This window comes from Bombus vancouverensis, chromosome 8 (genome assembly GCF_051014615.1).
Source record: "Bombus vancouverensis nearcticus chromosome 8, iyBomVanc1_principal, whole genome shotgun sequence".
Classification (NCBI taxonomy): domain Eukaryota; kingdom Metazoa; phylum Arthropoda; class Insecta; order Hymenoptera; family Apidae; genus Bombus; species Bombus vancouverensis.
The window spans coordinates 18377511-18398081 of NC_134918.1; the positions used below are offsets into that span (position 1 = coordinate 18377511).

Sequence of the window (20571 nt, forward strand, 5' to 3'; positions counted from 1 at the left end):
TAATGCAATGTCTCGTCCGAGGGTTTCGACACGATATCTACATTAGCATACAGTATGGGTGGCATTAACGCACCGTGCGGTTGTGTCAAATGAAATTCATGTGCTTTGTCGCGGTTTCAAATGTAGCCAAAACGAAGTGCCAACTTTGTGGAACGTCGGTCGATAAAATGCGATATATAAGTGTGACATATAATGACAATATGTGAATGTAACGGTGATATTTTTACGTGTTAGTACAGATTGCGTACTTGATAGATTGGATACAATTGGATTAGATGCGATTTGATTTGAATGCACATAATATGCAGAAATGTATAAAATATCCAAAGTACTGTATCCTTTATGATATTTAATAGATAAACAACTTTTTATGCAAGTTTCAATTTCATAGTTATATTTTTCGCAGCTTACTTATAACGCTAATCAATTCTCAATTACTAAATTATTTTCTATCGCATAAACTACCCAATTTAATGATAATGCCTACGAAAAGTCCACTATAAATTACAGCAAAATTATAACGCAAATAGTAATATATCTACAAATAGTAACATTTGTAATATTAATAATAATACAGCTAAAAATTATAATACCAGTAGTAAAATCTATAGATAGTAATATTTATATTATCCAACTATTCAACTTTATAACTCCAATAGTAATAGCTAAAAATTATAACAAGATTATAGAGCAGATTTCGAAAACAAAAGATTGGAGTATCGCTATTCATGTATAACAAGTGTGGTTAAAAGAGAGACAAAGAGAGAGAGAGAGAGAGAGTGAGAAATATACGGGGGGGGGGGGGGGAGAACGCTGCATACATACATACATATACACATACATATCTATATATCTATATATATATATATATGTACGTTGAGCGAATGCTCCCGCGCTTCTGTAAAATAAACGTCAGCTGATCGTGATTTTAATGAAAAAGAACGGTATGTGAAAATAAAACTTACGAATAACGTTGGGACTGATACCTCATCGATATTTATCAAATTCAAATTTTGCACGATTATTCTAGTTACATGCATATTCTTCTGGACATTTTTACACTTTAAAATCTCCTATAATTACATAGATATATGCAATCTATTTATCGCTGGGTGGGCCATTTTACAAGTTTCGATCTTGTATCGAATTGTATCAAAGACGCAGCCATCAAGAAGAATCGATACGTCTTCGATACTTATACGAAAATGTCAATATCGATTTAATAGCTCTATTAATCCATTAAGGACCAAAGTCGCGATAACGCCACACATATTTTATTTGTAATTTCTTCTTAATCGATTTACATTATTGGATTCTAGTCAATTTACACTACTGAATAGGCATTTTAATTGTAAAAAAAAAACTTCAGAAGTTATTCAATAGTTTCTTCGTTACTATCTTTTGTTCCATTTAGGCCCCGCAATTTTATCAAATTTAAAGAAACTGAAATGCTTCACAACGCTATAATAAACTATCTTTCTAACATTACCAAATTCTTTTTGTAACTTCGATTTGTGTAATGGCTTTTGGTAATGTATTCAGTATTCTAATACAAATCTTTGTTACTTGGCAAAACGATAATTTACTTTATTTATGCTTTTCTAAATAACCTAACTGTAAGCCGTGCTAAATGCTGAACACGATCGCAACGTGAGTATTTCATCATCGAAACTGCGGAATTTTTGGACAAAAGAGCTTAACTTTTTAGCTTCTCGGTTTTTTAACTTTCTTGACCGTAAGCAAAAGGTTATGTTCGTACATCTTGGGGCACAATCATACCGGGTAAAATCGGCATATAAAAAATTACGAACAACCATTATTCGCGATACTGACATTCTCTGGTTACTAGTAACCATCGTCCATGACTCTCGAAAATTGTCTTTCGACCTTTCGATTTCTAATAGCTGGAAAAGTTTACACCGTTTCTTCCCTCTTTTAGTTGTAGAGTACGATAACTAATTAAAGGGTAATTCGATATTAAAAAAATTAATTTTATCCTGTTCGTAACCAGTAAACTGTTCCGTGGTCGGTAATGATCGTAGGTAACTGAAAAAGAATACATATCCGTCATGGATAATGGTTGAATGGTTACCACTGGTAACCAAACAGATCGTAATCATTTATAATGTTTATTCACGATGAAAATCATTCAAACTAACATATCGATCGTTATGCTACAACTTTCTTAGCTTGAATCGTAAGTGTTACGATAACTGTCGTCTGCGACTTTGCATGGATTTTCCATACACATGTTCGAATCGAATTGTTAGAATATGAGAAACGCGTATTGCATCTTGTTTGCATCGGTCCCATCGTTACTCGCGTTACTCGCGTATTAATCGTGGAAATGACGATCGCCGGCAGGCGGCGACAGCGTTGCTACCGTAGAAAGGACTGCAGTCGCGCACGTGTGTCCGTTGAGTGAACGACGCCACGCGGCGAGAGAGAGCCGGTGTCTTTGCTCTGTGCACGTATATTTCTTCGCTCTTCTTTGTCGTTTTCACACGTGCATCAGGCGTGTGCCGTCTCTCGGTATGCTCGTACCGTTCAGTAATTTTTCGGCTATCGACGGACGAGTATCTCGCGAACAGTAATTTTGAAAGCGGTGCACACGATGCCGGACAAAATCGCGCCGATGGAGAAGCAAGTTTTGGCGATCACGAAAGTCATCAACCATGAAAACGATGCGGTGAAATTGAAAAAAGAACTCGGTTTGCTGGACGGTGTGGCGATTATCGTCGGCATTATCGTTGGCGCCGGAATCTTCGTATCGCCGAAGGGTGTGCTGGAAAATAGCGGCAGCGTTGGACAGGCTTTGATAGTTTGGATCTTTTCCGGTGTTTTGTCTCTGATCGGTGCACTATGTTACGCGGAACTCGGTGAGTACTAAATATGTATCAGTCCAGATGTTACCGACGAGAAATATTTGCTACATTTAATTTAAAATTCTGACGCGATCGTCCACGTTGCGTCTGTATGATCTATGTAGGGTTATTCGTAAATCACGGCTAATCAGCGGTGGCATGGTGAAAAAAGGTACACGTATGGTTAATTTTCGTTTCTTATCTTTTTTAACGAAGGTACATATGCATATGCTTTTTTAGAAGAGGAATTTAAAATATTAAAATAGACCACGTATATATCGTGGTAATATAGTATTATTAGTATTTTATACATTATATACATCAGCGTAACATAGAATGTGATATAAATATTAAATGTAAAATGCATTGTATTTATATGCAATTTGACGGAAAAATAACATATAATAGAGATGTAGCTATTGTTTCAGAATATTGTACGAAAGAAATAGCGTATCATTTTTTTATTAATTACTACACGTTTCGATTTTATTATTCGCGACAGTATACACGTCTACGGACAGACCTTTCGACTCTTGCATCACCTTTTGCCCCAGTCAATTGGCTTAGAAAGTAACACTTGCTCTAAGACACTTGCGGTCTATTTTTAAGGTTTCAAATCGATTTAAAAATTTAAGCACGAAGCGATCAAATTATTTTCGTTCTTATGTTATTTATATTTTTCATATAAGCCGATCGATTACGAAAAGGGTACTTGATTGGTGGCTCGATTTACAGCAAATAGAACTCTAAATTATTTTCGTTATTAGCCATAATTCGATTGCTACGATTTTAAATGTGTTTGTTTGTGTCGTTTTCTGTATAAATTGAACAAGAAACGAGCCAATAATAGATTAATAAAGTCGAAGTATGCCGGCGAGCTAGTGGCCCGAGCGCGGTTGGGGCGCGCTGTCTCGACCGGAGAGTAGCGTCATTTACCGCACAAAGAATTGATCCTGCGCATACAAACTGAGCGTTATCTCAGCAACTAACGGTCCAGACGCGATGAGACTCTTTTTGCTTATCAATTTGTTCTTTACTTTATAAGCATAATTTAAAAATAAATCGATTTAAGAATCGAAATTTTTATTCGTTTACGATCAATTTTTTACTTTCGTCGTTGATTTATTGTTAATCATGGTCGTTACCATTGGGACTAATTACGCTTAATAGGCTAGATATAATGTAGTTAATAGAAAACATTCATTTGCTTACGTGAGAAAGAAAATATCGGCTGTAGAAATCTGTCATTCGTTTATTCGAATAAAGGAGCTAATCTTTGTGGAAGAAAGGAGCCAGAACTAACTTTGATCGGTATTGCACGGCTCTCCCCTGATTATCACGCGTATATACTTGAATTATACACGCAGTACATTTGCGAAATAGTTGCACGACGACGTTGTAACACAAGTTAGCGAAGACCGCATTATTCGCATAGTTTTAGTTTCTTTTTGTTTTCATCGTTTATTTATAAAGGTATCAGACGCAATTGTCTACGCGTAAGTAGCATAATAATCGTAACGTTTTGAAAGTCATAGGGTTCGATGTAACGGCGATGAGAAAAATCAAAGTCGAAAGCTTTTAACGTAATTGTTCTCGGTATCACATGGAAAAAGCGAAGTAGAAAAATAATGTTTTATTTTCTACGCGTTTTCTCTACACGTTTCGTTCTCGGTATCAAATTCTGGAAGTCGTACGAAAGTACGTAGGGGAAGGTGGGATAAGCCACGGTATAGCTAAGAAGAAATGTAAAGAAAATCGGATATGTTTTTCATGTAACGCTTCGTCTTTCGAATTCATCTTTAAACGTAAAGAAACAATCCGACATTGTAAAGATGGAAAACCGAAATAATCGTTTTATTTTCTAAATCAATTGTATTCTTATTTTACGGAAGAAGATGCGAATGTTCTTGCGTTGCTCGAATAAACGCATGGTAATGTCAAACAAAAAGAACAATATTTTTATAACGAATATGCATTAGATTAATATTTCGTACGTACATAATTCTTGTTTACTCCAGATAAGATTGTGGTAGCTGTTTTTCCTTCCAATTACGGCTAAACCTACTTTATTCTGCTGTTATTACCCCTCTCTTTGGTGCCGTTCTCTCCTCCTGTCCCCCGAACCTCTGCCGGTGTCCTCCTTCCTCCTCTCGTCGGCCCTTCGCCTCTGCGCCTACCCTTCTTTCTTCCTTGTTCCTCGAAATTCTTTTCATTTGCTCTAGGCCAGTACCTGCGTCGTCCAGAAAGACCTCCATGCTCGTCCTCGCACTCCGGCGTCTGCAGCCCTCAGCCAGGTGTTCTATCGCCTTCTACATCCTCGTTCTCCTCGAATCCTCCGCGAATCCTTCCCTCTCTAGTCTTGTTCGGTCTCGCCGTCTTCCGTAAATTTTTCAACAGATTCGATGATTCGAGCGTCTCATCGTTATAAAACAGTTTTACGGTTTGAAAATCGAAATTGGCGTTTCCTTCGAATCGAAACGACTGTGTGATCAGCTCGTTGGAACTCGTCCATGTGCCTGCAGTTATAACACACTCACACGCACACACATACGTCGGAGATGAAAGGACACCGGAGTCTCCCCTCTGGAACTTTGGGAAAATCCATAAAATTGTAATTAAAGTCTACAGCTGCAAACAATTTGCCGTCATTCTCTACCCAATTGTATTTATTTGAGATTTGCGACAACGAGCTTGGGCGCGAGGCGACGATCAGTCGCCGAACGTAGTCGCGGTCAACGGGTCTAACAAAGGTGTGGAGTAATAATATGGCCCTCGTTGAAAGAAATACCCGTAGAGGTACTCGACGGTAAACGTTCCAACGGTTCCTTCGGGCAAAACGATTACCAGAGAAAAGCCTTTCGAGGATTCGCGATGTTTCGTAAACGTCGACAGGCAGATGCGAGTAAGCGGAAAGGTTTCGTTTGAAAAAATCCGTTTTGAAGAAACTCGCTTTTATCGGTCTTGTACACGCCGAACGAGGCGGACAAACGCGATTAGGAAAGCTATTTTTGTACGAGCGTAGACCACGAATTAAGCTCCGATTAGCTTTCACCGTATCGGCGTTTTCCTTTTGCGACATCTTGAAAAGTAAACTGATTGTCCGCGGTGTAGAATGCACGTAGTCGGGCGACAAAAGTCGGTAGACGTCGATAAAGCACTCGCGTGCCAAGAACGTGACAAGGACGACGTGGAGGTGCAGCTATCGAGCATAGAAACGCGAAGACAGAGTGCGCGAGCGAGTGGAAAAAGCGACGTAGGGATAGAAAGCGAGCGCCGCATAGATACCTCTTGGGTCTTTGTCTAATAACGCGCGTACGATCCTACGGTAAATACGCGAGCGTACGAAACACCGATCAACGAACAGCGGCGATGTATACGCCTGATTAGACAAGGATAGAAGCAGAAGACGTACGACTATGCTCGCGCGCTCTCTCGCTCTCGCTCTTTGTACGTATCTCTGTGTTATCGGACGCGACCGTCAACCGTCGAGGTAACTTTCAACGTAAACGTTCCAATTTACCAAGTCGGTCGATGCGACTTTTCGACAACTCGTATACGGCGATATCCGAATACAGTAATTTTTAAATGGCAAAACACGCGTTTCCCTCGCGTGTTTTAGCAAGTAATTTAAATTTACGATTTACCAGGCCCGCGATAAGGCAGCGAGTCCTACTTTCCTTTCTTTTCCGTTTTCTTAACTTGGAAATAGACGTTTCTATTCATCTAATACACTTTCAGCGTTGAGACGCTTCGCAGTGCAGACTCTAGAACGACGAACTAAAAGCACAATTAGAACGACCGCAATTGATAGGACGCTTGGAAACTGGTAACGACGCTCGACTACACGTGTTGCACGATGGTCGGAAAACGATGCTCTCGACGACTCGCAAGCAAAGGTTAACAGATCGTACGAATTATTTTTTTCAAATCTAGACGAATTTCCAAGAAGCTAGAGATTCGTCGGTAAATACTTTACAATTCCATGTAGCATCGATCGTTTTACATTTTACATTTTACTTTTTAATTTTTCGTCGATGCTTCCAGCGTTGACGCGTAACTAAGAGTAACGTCTTTTTACAAAGTAGATAAGACGAAACGAATTTTGAAATGACGGTATTTCGGCACCGCTGAAACGGAGATTTATTGTATTTAAATGACAAAAGGACAACGTCCTATCGTTGAAGCGATGAAAATTCTTGGACCACGATATTTCTACGTTGTTCGAATGATACAAAATGTCACGGAAACGAACTATACCGCTACTAATCGTACATACATATACATACGTACGCGTATACGAATCAGAGGGGAAGCAACGATCAAAAGTAACATTTACGATACGAAAAGTAACTTTATCGACGAAAGATTAAAATTCGAACGACCTTCTTGGTAAATTTGTAACAAGCTCCTCCGTTTAACGAGTAGTATTGAAACTCGGCGAGACGAGCCTTGGAGTTGGATTCGGATTTAAGAGTACGTATCGAACTTGGTCTTATCGCTAGTGATAATTTCGTCTTGCCGAGTCGAGAAGACGATTCGTCGTTTGCCTTCGTTCGGAGCCTCTGTGCCCTGCCGTAAATTGGGCCACTCTGTTCGCAGCCCGCGTCCACGAGACGCGTACAAACGTTCGCAAAAGGAGTATTCGCTATAGCAGAATACGTGCAAATACGCGTATAACCGAAACGAACATAGCGAAAATAATCTGGCACGGTGGTCACGTTACGTTCGTAGATACTGCGAAAACGTTTGAATATTGTCGCGATCTCGCGTCGAAAATGTACGACGTTTCCTTGGCAACGAATGGTTCTGGCAATACGTTAACGTTCGATCGGACGAACGTCGTACTCGAATACGAAGGATTAACCAACATTTTATTTATCTGCGCGCGGATGCGACCGCATCTATAAAAAGCGGATCGATTTTGATAAAATTATCCAAAAGTACGCCAGACTTTTCTATCGATAATCGTTCGCGTTACCGTTATGGTACCGCGTGTACTATATCGATACAGCGACTCACATTTTTTATCGTAAAATCAAACGAAAAGATAGACACACGATGGATGTAAAATCCGACAACCTACCGATTCGTAAAATCCATCTTTTAGATAAAATTGCGCGGAATGGATACGGTGTGTAAAGATACATAGAATAATATCCAAAGTATAACGCGAGAGAGGGGCAGAGTTTTCTTCGCGTTGGAGAACGCGTAATTCGTTTCTTGTTCTTAAACGATGTAATTAAAATGTGGTCGTGACACGCGACCAACGTAACCCGATCCGTGACTCCGAGAAAAGGGTCAACGATACTTAATCGAATTACCGATGCGAGCGATTCAGCCGATTTCATCGAGTCTCTTCGAAACTCTTCTTCCTATCGTAGATACAGCGTGTTATCGCGTCGTTGCAGACGAAACGGCCGAATTTTCCATCAAATTTTCAACGTTTACAGCTTTCTTCGAAAACGATATTCATCCACCTATAATTGGTCGGATTCGATACGTTCGATCGAAAGGATCGGTCGCCTCGATGGTCCGTCTTTTCGATCCAGCGAGACGAAGATCAAGGACGCCAAAATCGAAATAAAAATTACGCGATGGAACGTGCTACTTAGATTTACGCGTGAGAATTTTCGAGTAGAAATTCCGCGTACCACGGACGAAAGTTTGCGTATTTTCAACTCCTCCTATCTATATCGACTAAAATAAGAGAAATTTTATTTGACCGATTATTTATTTGAACAGAGATTTATTTCGATGACGTTGGATATTGCGCTCGTTGAGAGTGTTTGGAACGTTTAAACAAAATCGGCATCGATAAAAAACTCGATCCAATTACCGTACATCTAGTCGTGCAAAGAGAGATTTAGTTTTACGTTGTTGCAAGCGACACGTGGATAGTTAAACCGGTATTAATAGGACGTAGTTTCAAAGTTTCGGATCTAAACGTCTCACCGACGTTTAAATCGTTCTCTATCGCGTTTAAATCTTGGAACGTAAGGAGCGGCGAACGTCTCTACGTATCTCGCGAATAACGCGATGGGTACTTGCGACTCGTTCGATCGCCCACGAGTTTCGACGCGTTAAACGCGATTATCCGCTATCGAACGCTTACGATCTCTCTAACCGCTCTCCGCCACTGTTTGCGATCGCTCGAACGCTTTGCACCTTGTTAGTCTCGATTTGACGCGATTCGTCTCAATTACAGTACGATCGAACTCCATAGTACTCGAACCTCGCCGGTGAACACCGAAATCTTTCGTTGGAACGCGAAGCTTATGTCCGAGGTCGTGCGTCGAGGTCAACGTTATTTACCAAAATTGCAACCCGTATTCCATTCGAAGTACTCGATATATCGTATTTTTACGCGTTACGCGTATTCTAGTCGCTTGCCAGCCGCGACGTCGTGCACGCTCGTTATCAAAGTTATCAGAGTCGTAGCGTGCATAGATAAATACAATACGGTATAAGCGCACGAGATCTCTGCGGCTTGCAACCGGTGTTTGATAATGTCGTTCGATGGCGCTTCCGAAGGCGAATTCGTTGACCTTTCGTAGGGTAGGATCGATGTCGATTAGCTTTCGAGATATCGAGCGTACCGATCTTTGGGAAGAAAGTCGGTGGTTGAACGAGGAGGTAGGAATGGCGGTGTTGCGCGTTAAGGTAAGGCGGAGCTGGCAAACGACGCTAGCGCGAAATTCGCTATTTTTTTACGAATGTCACGGCGAACGATCTCGATAAAAACGATGGACGATCGCCTTCTTTCTTACCAGCCTCGTATCGACAACGTTGCTCGGTCGAAATAAAAATACTTGAATTTTTTTTCAATACAGGTACCATGATCCCGAAGTCCGGAGGCGACTACGCTTACATCAACGACGCTTTTGGACCCCTACCGGCGTTCCTCTACCTCTACGTGGCATTGTTCGTGCTGGTCCCAACTGGAAACGCGATCACAGCCCTAACGTTCGCACAATACATCTTGCAACCAGTTTGGCACGGTTGCGTTCCTCCGTACGCGGCCGTGCGACTACTCGCTGCCGTTATCACATGTAAGAACACCCTTGAAATTACGACATAGACCTCTTCGGATCGCGAGTTCGCTAAACTCTCGAACGTTATCGGCCGCGCGATTCCAAATGAATTGTTTCTACGCGTGTAGCCGTAGGCCGGTCGTAATTTCGGTCCTAATATTGGCAAAAAAACTGCCGGTACCGGTACATCGATCGCCGCTCATGCGTACGCGTCCGTGTGATGACAGAAGCGTAACCGCCGCGCGTTCGTTGCTCGGCGACCTGTTTTCTTGTCCGTCAACCCCGATCGATCTCTTTATCTTTGCGTCGTATTACACGGATGCGAATAAACAGCTTCTACGATAATCTCGTTCGCAACTACGTACGTTCGTCGTTCGACGATTTGTCGTTATTTTAGGCGAACGTTGTCCGTCGCCTCGCGACAGCCGAATCGAAGAAACTCGGCTAATAACGGATTCTCAGATCTCTTACAGCGTCGCGTGTACAGGTACGCGCACGGGCCTCTATCGTCCGAAGGATCGCGCGGAATAGCCAAGTTGGCGCAACTCTCCTTTATATACGCTATAAATCAGAGATAAGTTTAGATAAGATAGGTTTGGCACGGGTCGTTTCGCTACCGTACGTAACACCGACGCGCGCGTACGCTTGGGCCAAGTTGCCACCGTCCAACGAATTTGGCGAATTTTTACAAAAACCAAACGGCGTTCGTTCGTCCATCTTTCGAGAAGAAGGTCGTTATCGAACGATAACGTTTAGAAATTTCGCATCTGCGCCGACGTCTCCGCCAACTGTATCGTTCATTGTGCCATCGGCTACGTATCGCGTATAAGAAGAAAGTTGTTCGGCATCGTACTTTCGACAGCGTGTTAAAAGATCGTTTTTCAATTCTCTGACGGTCGACTTTGACGGTCGAACGCGACTTTAAACCAAAGAAGAAGAAAAATTCGAATCGTAACTACCCGTAGTTATTTAAGAGAACGAAAAAGAATACGAATATCTGCGGAGAAGAAAGTGGCGCGCAAGGTCGCGAAATCGTCGGGCGAAAACGCGAGGCTCGTTCCTCTTTATCGTATAGAGAACAGCGATCTCCTTGTTGCGACGTCAAATTTAAAGTTCCACGGCGACGAACAAATCGCTCCGTGTTCTCGCCTATCTCGCCTATAATTATACTTGTTCCAACGGCAGCTCGAACACGATGCGCGATATACGATCGTGATGGTAAATGTACGCGTTACTGTATCCTGTGCATACGGTGTATCGTAACCCAAGGTTTCTCGCTCTCCGAGATCGAGACGTAACGTAGCGCGAAAAGAAACGACCGGATCCTAGACGAAACTAATAGTCGACGACGACGACGTTCTCTAGTTTTTAGGCATGTTGCGAGTAACAACGTTACTTGTAATCACAAATATCACGCGTCAAGATACCAAGAACATCGATATAACGTTCTTTGTAACGTTTAACGTTTATAAGGTGAACGATTTTCAGCGTCGACTCGCTTTTCACGGTGTTTTCGCTTTGGTATAATGCGATCGACGATCCATATTTAAGGTAAATAGAGGCGAAAGATGGTAGAAATCGAGTGCCGAAGTAATAGCTTAGGAAAAGGTAGCGACGCTCTCTTCAAGTTCGATAAATAACGAGGCGGTTGCAGATTACGAATATTCATGCACATAAAATACGTAAAATATCTGTATGTTTGATATCGATTTACGATACGTACGAAGTATTATCCACGATAGAATTATTTGGTAATAGATACTTAACAATAGTTTGGCGATTATCCCTACGTGTATGGTAATTGTCAGATAAACGGAAATTAAGATTAATTTAATCGATTGCCGCTCTAATTCGGAACAACTCGATGTAGCCTGTACTTGACATTGATTATATATTATCGTTATTAGCGTTTTAAACGATTAGGATAAATATACGACACGATATATAAGCGTAAACGATACGCAATACGTTTTTGCACATGTTCTTAAACATAGATATGCAACAAACACGTGCATTATGCGAAATCTGCGAAATAAAAAACGCATTTTCGTAATCTCTCTGTCTCTGTCTCTGATCGCTTAATAAATCTAATCTATCAAAGTTTCGTTTGTCCGTTCGCATTCTATGCACGTCGGAAAGATACACGTTTGCGCGAACATCCGCGGTCTAACGATATACATCAAACTTTTATCCGACGGAATATCTTTTCATCGTTCGCAGATAAATTTTCGCTTATTCGCTGTCCGTTAGCAGCAAATTCGTATAGAAATCGCTATTACAAGGACGATAAAAGTTTATCTCGAAGCAGAAGCGCGCAATGAGATAACTTGAAATATTCGCGTACTTTCGAGTAGCAGTTCTAACGCGCTTCGTGCAAACGTTCGCCTGTGTGTATGTGATTTCGTTTCCACAAATATTAATGTTGCGGGTATTAATTACTTATACATACTCGTCGGCGACCTTTATTCGCTAACGCGTATGCCGCGAGATCTACCGCGTGTCGTCAAAAATTCTTAATACCGAGTTTTCGAAAATGTCGCACTTTTGTTTCGTCTCGTTTCGAGTACGTATAATAAATTTTCTAGAAATTGCTAGGAGAAGGTAATCGGCGAGAGGAAAAGAGGAAGAAGAAAATCGCTCGTCGATTCGACGAAAAGTTGGCCAACGGGTTTTTAGAACGATCGTAACGTTTAGAAACGTGGATGAACGATTTCTAACGATATTAACGCGTATGTTTCGAACGATAAACGTTCAAGAAATATATATGTTGTTATTTAGAAAGCTGACGATAGCTTAGATTTCGAGCGACTTTTACTTTTGCGCGTTACCACAGCTCGACCTTAGTTGCCGAGATATTTGCGAGTAACTATCGGTGGTACCGCTACAGCGATTTCCGCGTGCATCCGTAGCGTGCATACGACACGCGTCGGTATCGTTCGCCGAATTTATGAAGCTAACTCAACCTGACTCTTATCTTCTGTTTATACATATTGTAATGTGTTAACGAAGGCTGATCCTTCGTATTACAGCCCCGTGTGCACAGCTGCGTATTAAAAACGATTACCATTTACGATACGGACTGGTTTCGAATTAGCCTTTCAAATCCACGGGTTTGCGTAACAAATAACAACGTAATTACGCTTCGCGTCGAGCTTTATATTTTATCGCTGTAATCCGAAACTAGAAACATCGCCTCGTGATCGTTGCTGCAGTCTCGAGCACGTACTTGCGAATTTGTATCGTAGTACGAAAATAGTACGTAGTACGTAGACGAATGGCCGATGAACGTAAACAAACAAATGAGAAAAATCGTATTTTTCCCTTCAATTCCAAATAAACGATATTATCCGATCGATATGGTTGCAGGCTTGTTAACAGCCATCAACTGTTACAACGTGAAATGGGCGACCAGAGTGCAGGATATCTTCACCGGAACGAAGATTTTCGCCCTGGTGATCATCATGGTTGCTGGATTTTGGTGGCTCTGCATGGGTCACACGGAAAATTTTCGCCATCCCATGGATGGAACCAATACCCAGCCTGGCTACGTTGCTCTAGCCGTTTATTCAGGCCTGTTCTCTTATTCCGGATGGAATTATCTGAATTACGTAACCGAGGAGCTAAAGGATCCTTATAGGTAACGTATCGTTGTTTCTAGCCGAACTTTGACGCGTGTTAATTAACAAAGTAGTTTGCGAGCCTCGCTCCATTTTTTTTTTTTTTTTTTTTTTTTGCGATCGAACTCCATACGTCGAAAAGTAGCGGAAGAAAAATATTTACGTCAAAATTTACGATTACTATTTGCAATTACCTTGATATAATTTATACGCGGGGTACACGAAACGCGGAATTGTATACGTTATACGACGAAGACCAACGCCTTTTACGCACAAAATGATAAAATCGTTCGGTTTGGTTTCTGAAATGTTCGATCATCGATGTTTCATCTTCCCCGAACAACCGTTCTTCGGTTTCCCATAAAGACGAAGGAAAAACTTATTCGCTCGAAATAACAATCGAGGGATCGAACGAACCGACTCGTAAGCCACGTTCGTAATCGTGCGAAGAGCCTGAATCACGAGCGTAACACGTTCCTTTCTCGCTTTCTCTCCGTCGGAAGTCTCGCAACGTCTCGCAGTTAATAAACCAACGAAGAAACAAGATTCGTTCCCTTTTCTTTCGCGGGCATTTTGGCGCAGTTTCCGCTTCGTAACTTCGGGTTGTGCCAAAATTGGTAATATTCGGTAATTGGTAAAGTTTGTTCGAAGGAGACTCTTCGTACGATCACGACCGATTTAACGAAACACCGGTTAAAGATAAGTTGGTTCGATCGTGCCACGTATTATACTTTATTCGGCTCGTCCTCGAGATTACGAGTACGAATGGTTCAAGAAGTAGCGATTTTAGCTACTAGAATCTTTGTTTATCGAGCGAACGAAACGATTTGTTTATCCTCTTAAATAAACTCGATACGGAAGAAAGTACGTTCTAAAGTACGTATTCGTTGAAATAGAGGGAACGCGACATGATATTGGCAACTTGACATTGCAAATTTATGACTAATCGAAAGAAACGATCGTTAAAAGATATTGCCGGCCTGATAATATCGTAAAATTTAGCAGACTGTTTTCGACCGATGCGGCCAAAGTAAGCCACGCGTCTCGTAGAACGAGCCACGAAAAGTATACGTAGAAAACCGGCTTTACTGGAAACCGACCATGTCCACCTACTCGCCGTGCCAATCCACGAATCGTCCTCCGTCTTAGACGGAAGTACGAGCGAAATTTCAGTTCGAAAGGCATATTTGTGGTTCTACGAGATGCACCGAAACTTCGACTTTCCGTTGAAGATTTTAGGAAATATCTCCTAGGAGGCGAGATAGAAATCGACGCTAGATTCGTTGCAAAAATGGCTGTAGCTGCGGCTAACGACGCCAGCAATAGTCCTACAGCTTCGATAAAAAAAACGCGCCTAACGATAAAAAAGCTTGCTTGTAAACGCCGTCCCGCTTGCTCCGCTTGCCAACGTGTACGAGCGTTTCGCCCAAACGGCTCAACTTTCCATCTACGTAGGAACGCTAACGAATGATCGTTCGGACGAAAAACGATAGGCCAAATCGACGAGCAAAGGCTGGCAAGATCGAGGTCTCGAATCAGGGACGATCAAAGATGTCTTTAAGATGGCAAATATATTATCGCGCGTCGTCCGTTTCCAGAGTTTTCTCTCCGTAAGCTCGGTCCGTAAACGATCTATCGGTTGCCGCGAAACTCCAAGCCTTTTCGCCAACTCTCCGTATCCGATCGCTCTCCTTCTCCCTTATCCGTATCACCTGTCTCTAATAAGAAATATGTTTAACCGAATCTTATCACTGAAAGACACGTCTCACCTCTAGCGCACAACGAAACGATATACGAAGTTGAAGCTGCGCGCGGCACATGGAGAGAGGACAGCTCTTGTCTTTTTAACCGACTTCGAAAAGGAGGAGGTTATCGATTCGACGAGTATGTATCTTTTATGTATGTCCAGCGATTATTCCGCAGCGGACGATCGTTCCTATCGGCATGAGAAACGTTTTACGTTTCGTAGAGGATGTTCCCCTGGTGGTCTCGCTGGCAGAAATTTGCCGATTCGTCGGTCGCGAGTCGAACGATTCCCGCGAGTAAGCCAAATCTCGGACGCGTTCCGAAACTGGGAAACTCCGCCGAACTGCGGTCCGCTCGTCGGATGACACCGATCCGTTGTACAAGCCAGATCCGGATCGTCGTACGCGAGGATCGTTCGCGAGGATGCGGGATCGTACCCGTTACGCACGATATTTACACCCTGACAGATCGATCCTCGAACAACTTGCCGGGAGGAGTACCATCCGAACGTGTATACGCGTTAAAGCGATAAACGGACATCGTTCGATATCGAAGCTCCGTATCTCGTCGCGTTCGCGTCTTCGAAGCGATCTCGCGGATTTCAACCACCTCGAGACGTATCGTCAATTGGTGCACGTTCTGCGCCAATGTTTTCCTTTGACAGTCGCTTAAAGTACTGCAGGGGAACATCCTGCGTACATGTTATATCCACGTTGCGCGCAAACTTCCCATCGCTATCATCTATATATATATATATATATAATATATATATATATATATATATGGTTATCAGCGTTAGACGTCTGTTTATTCGTTTTATTAGACGGCTTAAAACGCTCTTCTCGATCTAACCTATAGCTGTACGATGAAAAATTCCAAGACGAAGAAACATGTTCGGAGAATCGATTTGCTCGAGTCGTGGTAAATCGGCTGTAACTACAACGATTATATCGAAGGGAACGAAACCATCGTTACTCGATTTATTCGCAATTTAACGATACATCCTGTCGAACGGAAGCGGTAAGCGTCGAGCAGCGTTTGTTCGATCCGAGCAACTAACAACGAGTACGAAAGTGGAACGAACTTCTCGATAACATCGCGAACAAAGATATTTGTAGAATTACGGAGTAAAAGTGACGCATCGTGTGTGCCAGCGATATTTACGTAGTTTATATTTAAAACATGAACGAGATTTTCGTGTTTCGCGCTCTTTGTTCGTCGATATTTATACGAGTCTTTGTTGTCGCGTTTATCATCGATAGAAGCGACAGTTTGAAGAAAATACACGCCTGTTTTCGTTGATAACGAACGGCAGAAAGCGAGTATTAAAATCCAAATAAATATTCAAATATCGTTAAAAATGACGTTTAAACTGCATCGATGACTGTATTTCTAACGACAAGAACGTAATTCTTTCTACAAAATTAACAGTAGGGCTTGATTTTTTAGATAGAAAAATCTTTTACGACGATGACAAAAGTTACTTGCCGAAATGTCAATTTCATAGAAAATTTACCAACGGTTTCTCGACCGAAATTTTCAAGTACGTAATTTTCCTAGCACGAAACGAATACGTAGTAAACGTGGAGGGAACGTTGATAAGCGAATCGGGAAAGTTATCTCGATAACGTGATGTAAAAAAAGAGATATATATATATATATGTATAATTATCATTTTTGCAGAAATCTTCCAAGAGCGATTTGCATATCATTGCCGTTGGTGACTGTGATTTATGTCCTGGCGAACATCGCTTATTTCGTGGTGTTAACGCAAGATGAAATTCTGGCATCGAATGCTGTCGCTGTCGTAAGTTTATCTTTACTTTGAATTCGTTTAATTTGGTTTTTTCAGAACCGAACGTTTCTTGGACATTGGGAAAATTTTCTTCCTATCGATTATCGACGGTAAAGACACACCTATTCTGCTACCGTTGTAAAGGAGACGTAGTACGTTAGAATTGCAGACAATCTTACAACAACAACAACAACAACAAAATATATATATATTATCATGGAAACGAGAAAGATCCGCTTATCTTACGTTACGCGCCAAATTTTATCGCGTTCGACGTAATTCGAGATACGTTTGGTCCTGTCTTTGCACGAATTTTTCTTTCCTACGACTTCCTTGTGACACGGTTTAAAAAAAAAAACCTGCGACTCTCTTTTTGGTAACTACGTGGAATAGCGCGTAGCTCTTTGCTCTTCTATCCGCCTCCGTTTCTACGTCCTCTTCTCTCGCATCGCCGTTTATGCTCGCTCCTACGCGCAATATATCCGGAAATTCTCCTTTTTAACTCTGCTTAGTTCTTGTTCCCGATAAATTTGCGTATTACTTTCCAGAAAATAGATGCACGTATAACGGTTAAAATCATCATCCATCGATAGTAACGCGTATCTAATTTTGCTGCGTCGTATCCGATTCGATCTTTCGCGGACATTTTCACGCCACGGCGTTACGCAGCGTTCTTGTTTCTTCGCGAGCGATTATTTGGCTGTCGAGTCAACGGACGCTCGCGTTAATACAACTGTTTCGACCATTCGCGGGGAGACGCGATCGCGAGAAAGCACGTCAACGGCAGTCGTAAATTCCCGTTACGATTGGATAATCGACGCCACGAGACGATCGATCCCCTGATTTCTGTTGCGATAATAGGGGTGATTGAATTGACTTTACCGCTGAATCAACGGATACAATTGACGTTTATTCCAACAACTTCTTGACTAGAAATTCGACAATTAAATTCGATCGATAGCTAGAGTAACAAGGTGTTGTACACGACGCACGCTTAGATGTCGAAGGTTCAAAAAATGTATAAAGACTGACTTTCTGCAACGCTGATGCAGCGGAGGACACTCGCGATGGATGGGTCTAACGATGCGAGAAAAGCCGATTTGTTAAGACCAAGTTCTTGTTGAGAGAGCGAGGGAGGAAGGACTTCTCTGGTAATTGGTTAATTTTCTGGATCGGTGTGGAAGGGTGGAGGAAGGGTGTTAACCGCCCCCGAGAGAAAGTCGTTAGTGTGAAACATCGTACACGAGAAAAACGAACTTCTCCTATCTTTCCGTAATAAACGATAACCTTTGGACAGTGACTCGGTGCAGATGTTTGGTTCGGTCTGAAGGACCTTAGAAATTCCTAAGATTTATGATCGGCTCTTAAGACTATCGAAGGTACGCAGTGAAGGCGTGCGGACATCTGGTTGCCATCCTGTCAGCGGTGTGTGGCCTGGTCTAGGAAGAACGTCGCGCGACGTAACAACAGCGTTAATACGATATTGATTAATACGCGCTCAGAATTATCAAACTACACCGAGAATATGCGAATATATACTTTTCTATCCTTCGATCTTTCGTATTTCTCGGTTGTTACGTCGCGTAACACTCTATCTAGCCCAGGCCACACACCGCGGCCAAGATGGCAACCAGATGTCTTCGGATACTCACTGCGTACCCTCGATAGTCTCAAGTGCCTTCCATAAATCTCAGGAATTTCCTAGTCGAGGTCCTTCAAACCGAACAAACGTCTGTTTTCGAAGCATTTCTAAAGACCTTTGTCTACTACGGCTTGACAAGGGAAAGTTAGTTTTTCTCACGCATGATGCAACTTTCCTCCCACTAACCACTTTCTCTCGAGGGCGGTTAACACCCTTCGTTCAACCAATTAACAACGAAGACTATTTCCCTCGCTCTCTTAGCCAAAATCGTCATCAACAAATCCGATGGCCCCGTGCGCTAGACACACCCATCCTTCGTCTCCCAAGACACTACTGATTTTACATCCGTCGAACAGTCAACATCCTTCGACCGGGTATACACACCCGTAGATCAGTCGCTCACTCATCTCGTACATACGCACCCGCGTAACTATCTTCGTTACAAGTTGTTAGAATAAACTGTGATATATAACACTTACTATACTGTGTCATATTCATTTAACCACCTCTGTTTTATCTTAACCGAAACAGGGGAACGACTATTTCGCGGCGTCGATTAACCGAATCGTAGCGAGAATTTACGCCTCTCGCTGACGCGTTTTCCTCGCGACCGCGTCTCTCCGCGAACGGTCGTAACACGGTAGTTTGAATTTCTTTCCAACCGCATCTTCGACTACGAGCGATCGTATCAGAGAAAAAAAGATATATCGAAAGCGAAAAAAAAATGTATAACAGAGTATGTTAAAACTTGTATGTTGACTGTCACGAATAATCAGAACATTCGTGTAATCTTTTCTCGTACGTGCTTAAACTCGAAAGTGAGCCGTAAAAGTAGCTAGAAATATAAAACGCGTAACGTTGGAAAACGTCGTGCGAACGCGAATACGTTCGAGATCGATTCGTAATATTTTCTGGTGGTGATTTTTCGTTTGGAAAAAACGAGAGAAACGTCGGAAATAACAAGAAAGATGGCCTTTTAAACCAAAGTAGAAATCTAAAATCGAAATAAAGCGGATTCTTTACTTCCAATGGTTTTTACGTATCGCGAAAGCTACGAGTCGACGAAACTGCTCAGAAACTACACCGATCGACCGCGTAAATTAGCAAGTAGAAAAATAAGCTACAACGTTGCTTCAAAATTTTACAAAGTTCCACTCTACGATCGTTTCTACGATCCTTTTTCTGTCACTGGAAGGACTATGGTCCTAAAAGTGGCAAAAGATGTCGTATTAACACGCGCGCCTCGAGACATTCTATCGTATGTACAATACGCGTAGCGGTAAATTTCGCAGGTGCAAAAGCATTCTGTTGCAAAGTATTATCTATCTGTATATAGATATATAGACGTATAGATAGACGGATAGACAGCGAAGAAAGAAGAACGGTGTTTACGATCGTTTCGCCGCGTTTGCCTCCTACGCTTTGTCGCGGACTCGACTCGCGCGTGACACGCAAACGTACTCATCTCCGAGTTACTCTCGAAAATAATAGTTACGCGTTATAGCGTTTTTTACTCGTTTTCGATCGCACGGATGAAAAAGAAAAGAAAAAGAAAAAAAGAAAAATTCGCGTAAACGTACGCGATAAGTAGAAACAATTTGTTCATTTATAAATTTGTCGTTCTGCGCAGACTTTCAGCGACAAGCTGTTGGGTGTGATGTCTTGGATAATGCCGGTGTTCGTAGCTTGCTCAACGTTCGGGGCGTTGAACGGAGCAATTTTCGCATCGTCGCGATTATTTTTCGTAGGAGCTCGCAATGGACATCTGCCTGCTGCCATTGCTCTCATCAACGTGCGAAACTTAACGCCAATGCCGTCGCTCATTTTTCTCGTAAGTACCTGTTGTTGCGTACTTTTATTCCGCGCTTAAGATACT

The 20571-nt window shown here is 42.1% G+C and overlaps 1 protein-coding gene across 5 annotated transcripts in view; it reads left to right on the forward strand.

The window, feature by feature from the left end:
* mnd (L-type amino acid transporter minidiscs) overlaps positions 1 to 20571 on the forward strand; it is a 27398-nt gene continuing 6827 nt past the window's right edge. Inside the window, exons 1-6 of one of the 5 annotated variants that reach the window (XM_076620647.1) lie at positions 1 to 1650; positions 2365 to 2879; positions 9695 to 9913; positions 13262 to 13532; positions 16942 to 17065; positions 20326 to 20526. In XM_076620647.1, the coding sequence (XP_076476762.1) occupies positions 2615 to 2879; positions 9695 to 9913; positions 13262 to 13532; positions 16942 to 17065; positions 20326 to 20526 (1080 nt within the window). In that variant the 5' untranslated portion in view covers positions 1 to 1650; positions 2365 to 2614. Of the gene's footprint in view, positions 2880 to 9694; positions 9914 to 13261; positions 13533 to 16941; positions 17066 to 20325; positions 20527 to 20571 lie in introns of all 5 variants that reach the window. The other 4 variants (XM_076620648.1, XM_033339662.2, XM_076620649.1 and 1 more) reach the window with 4 other exon arrangements.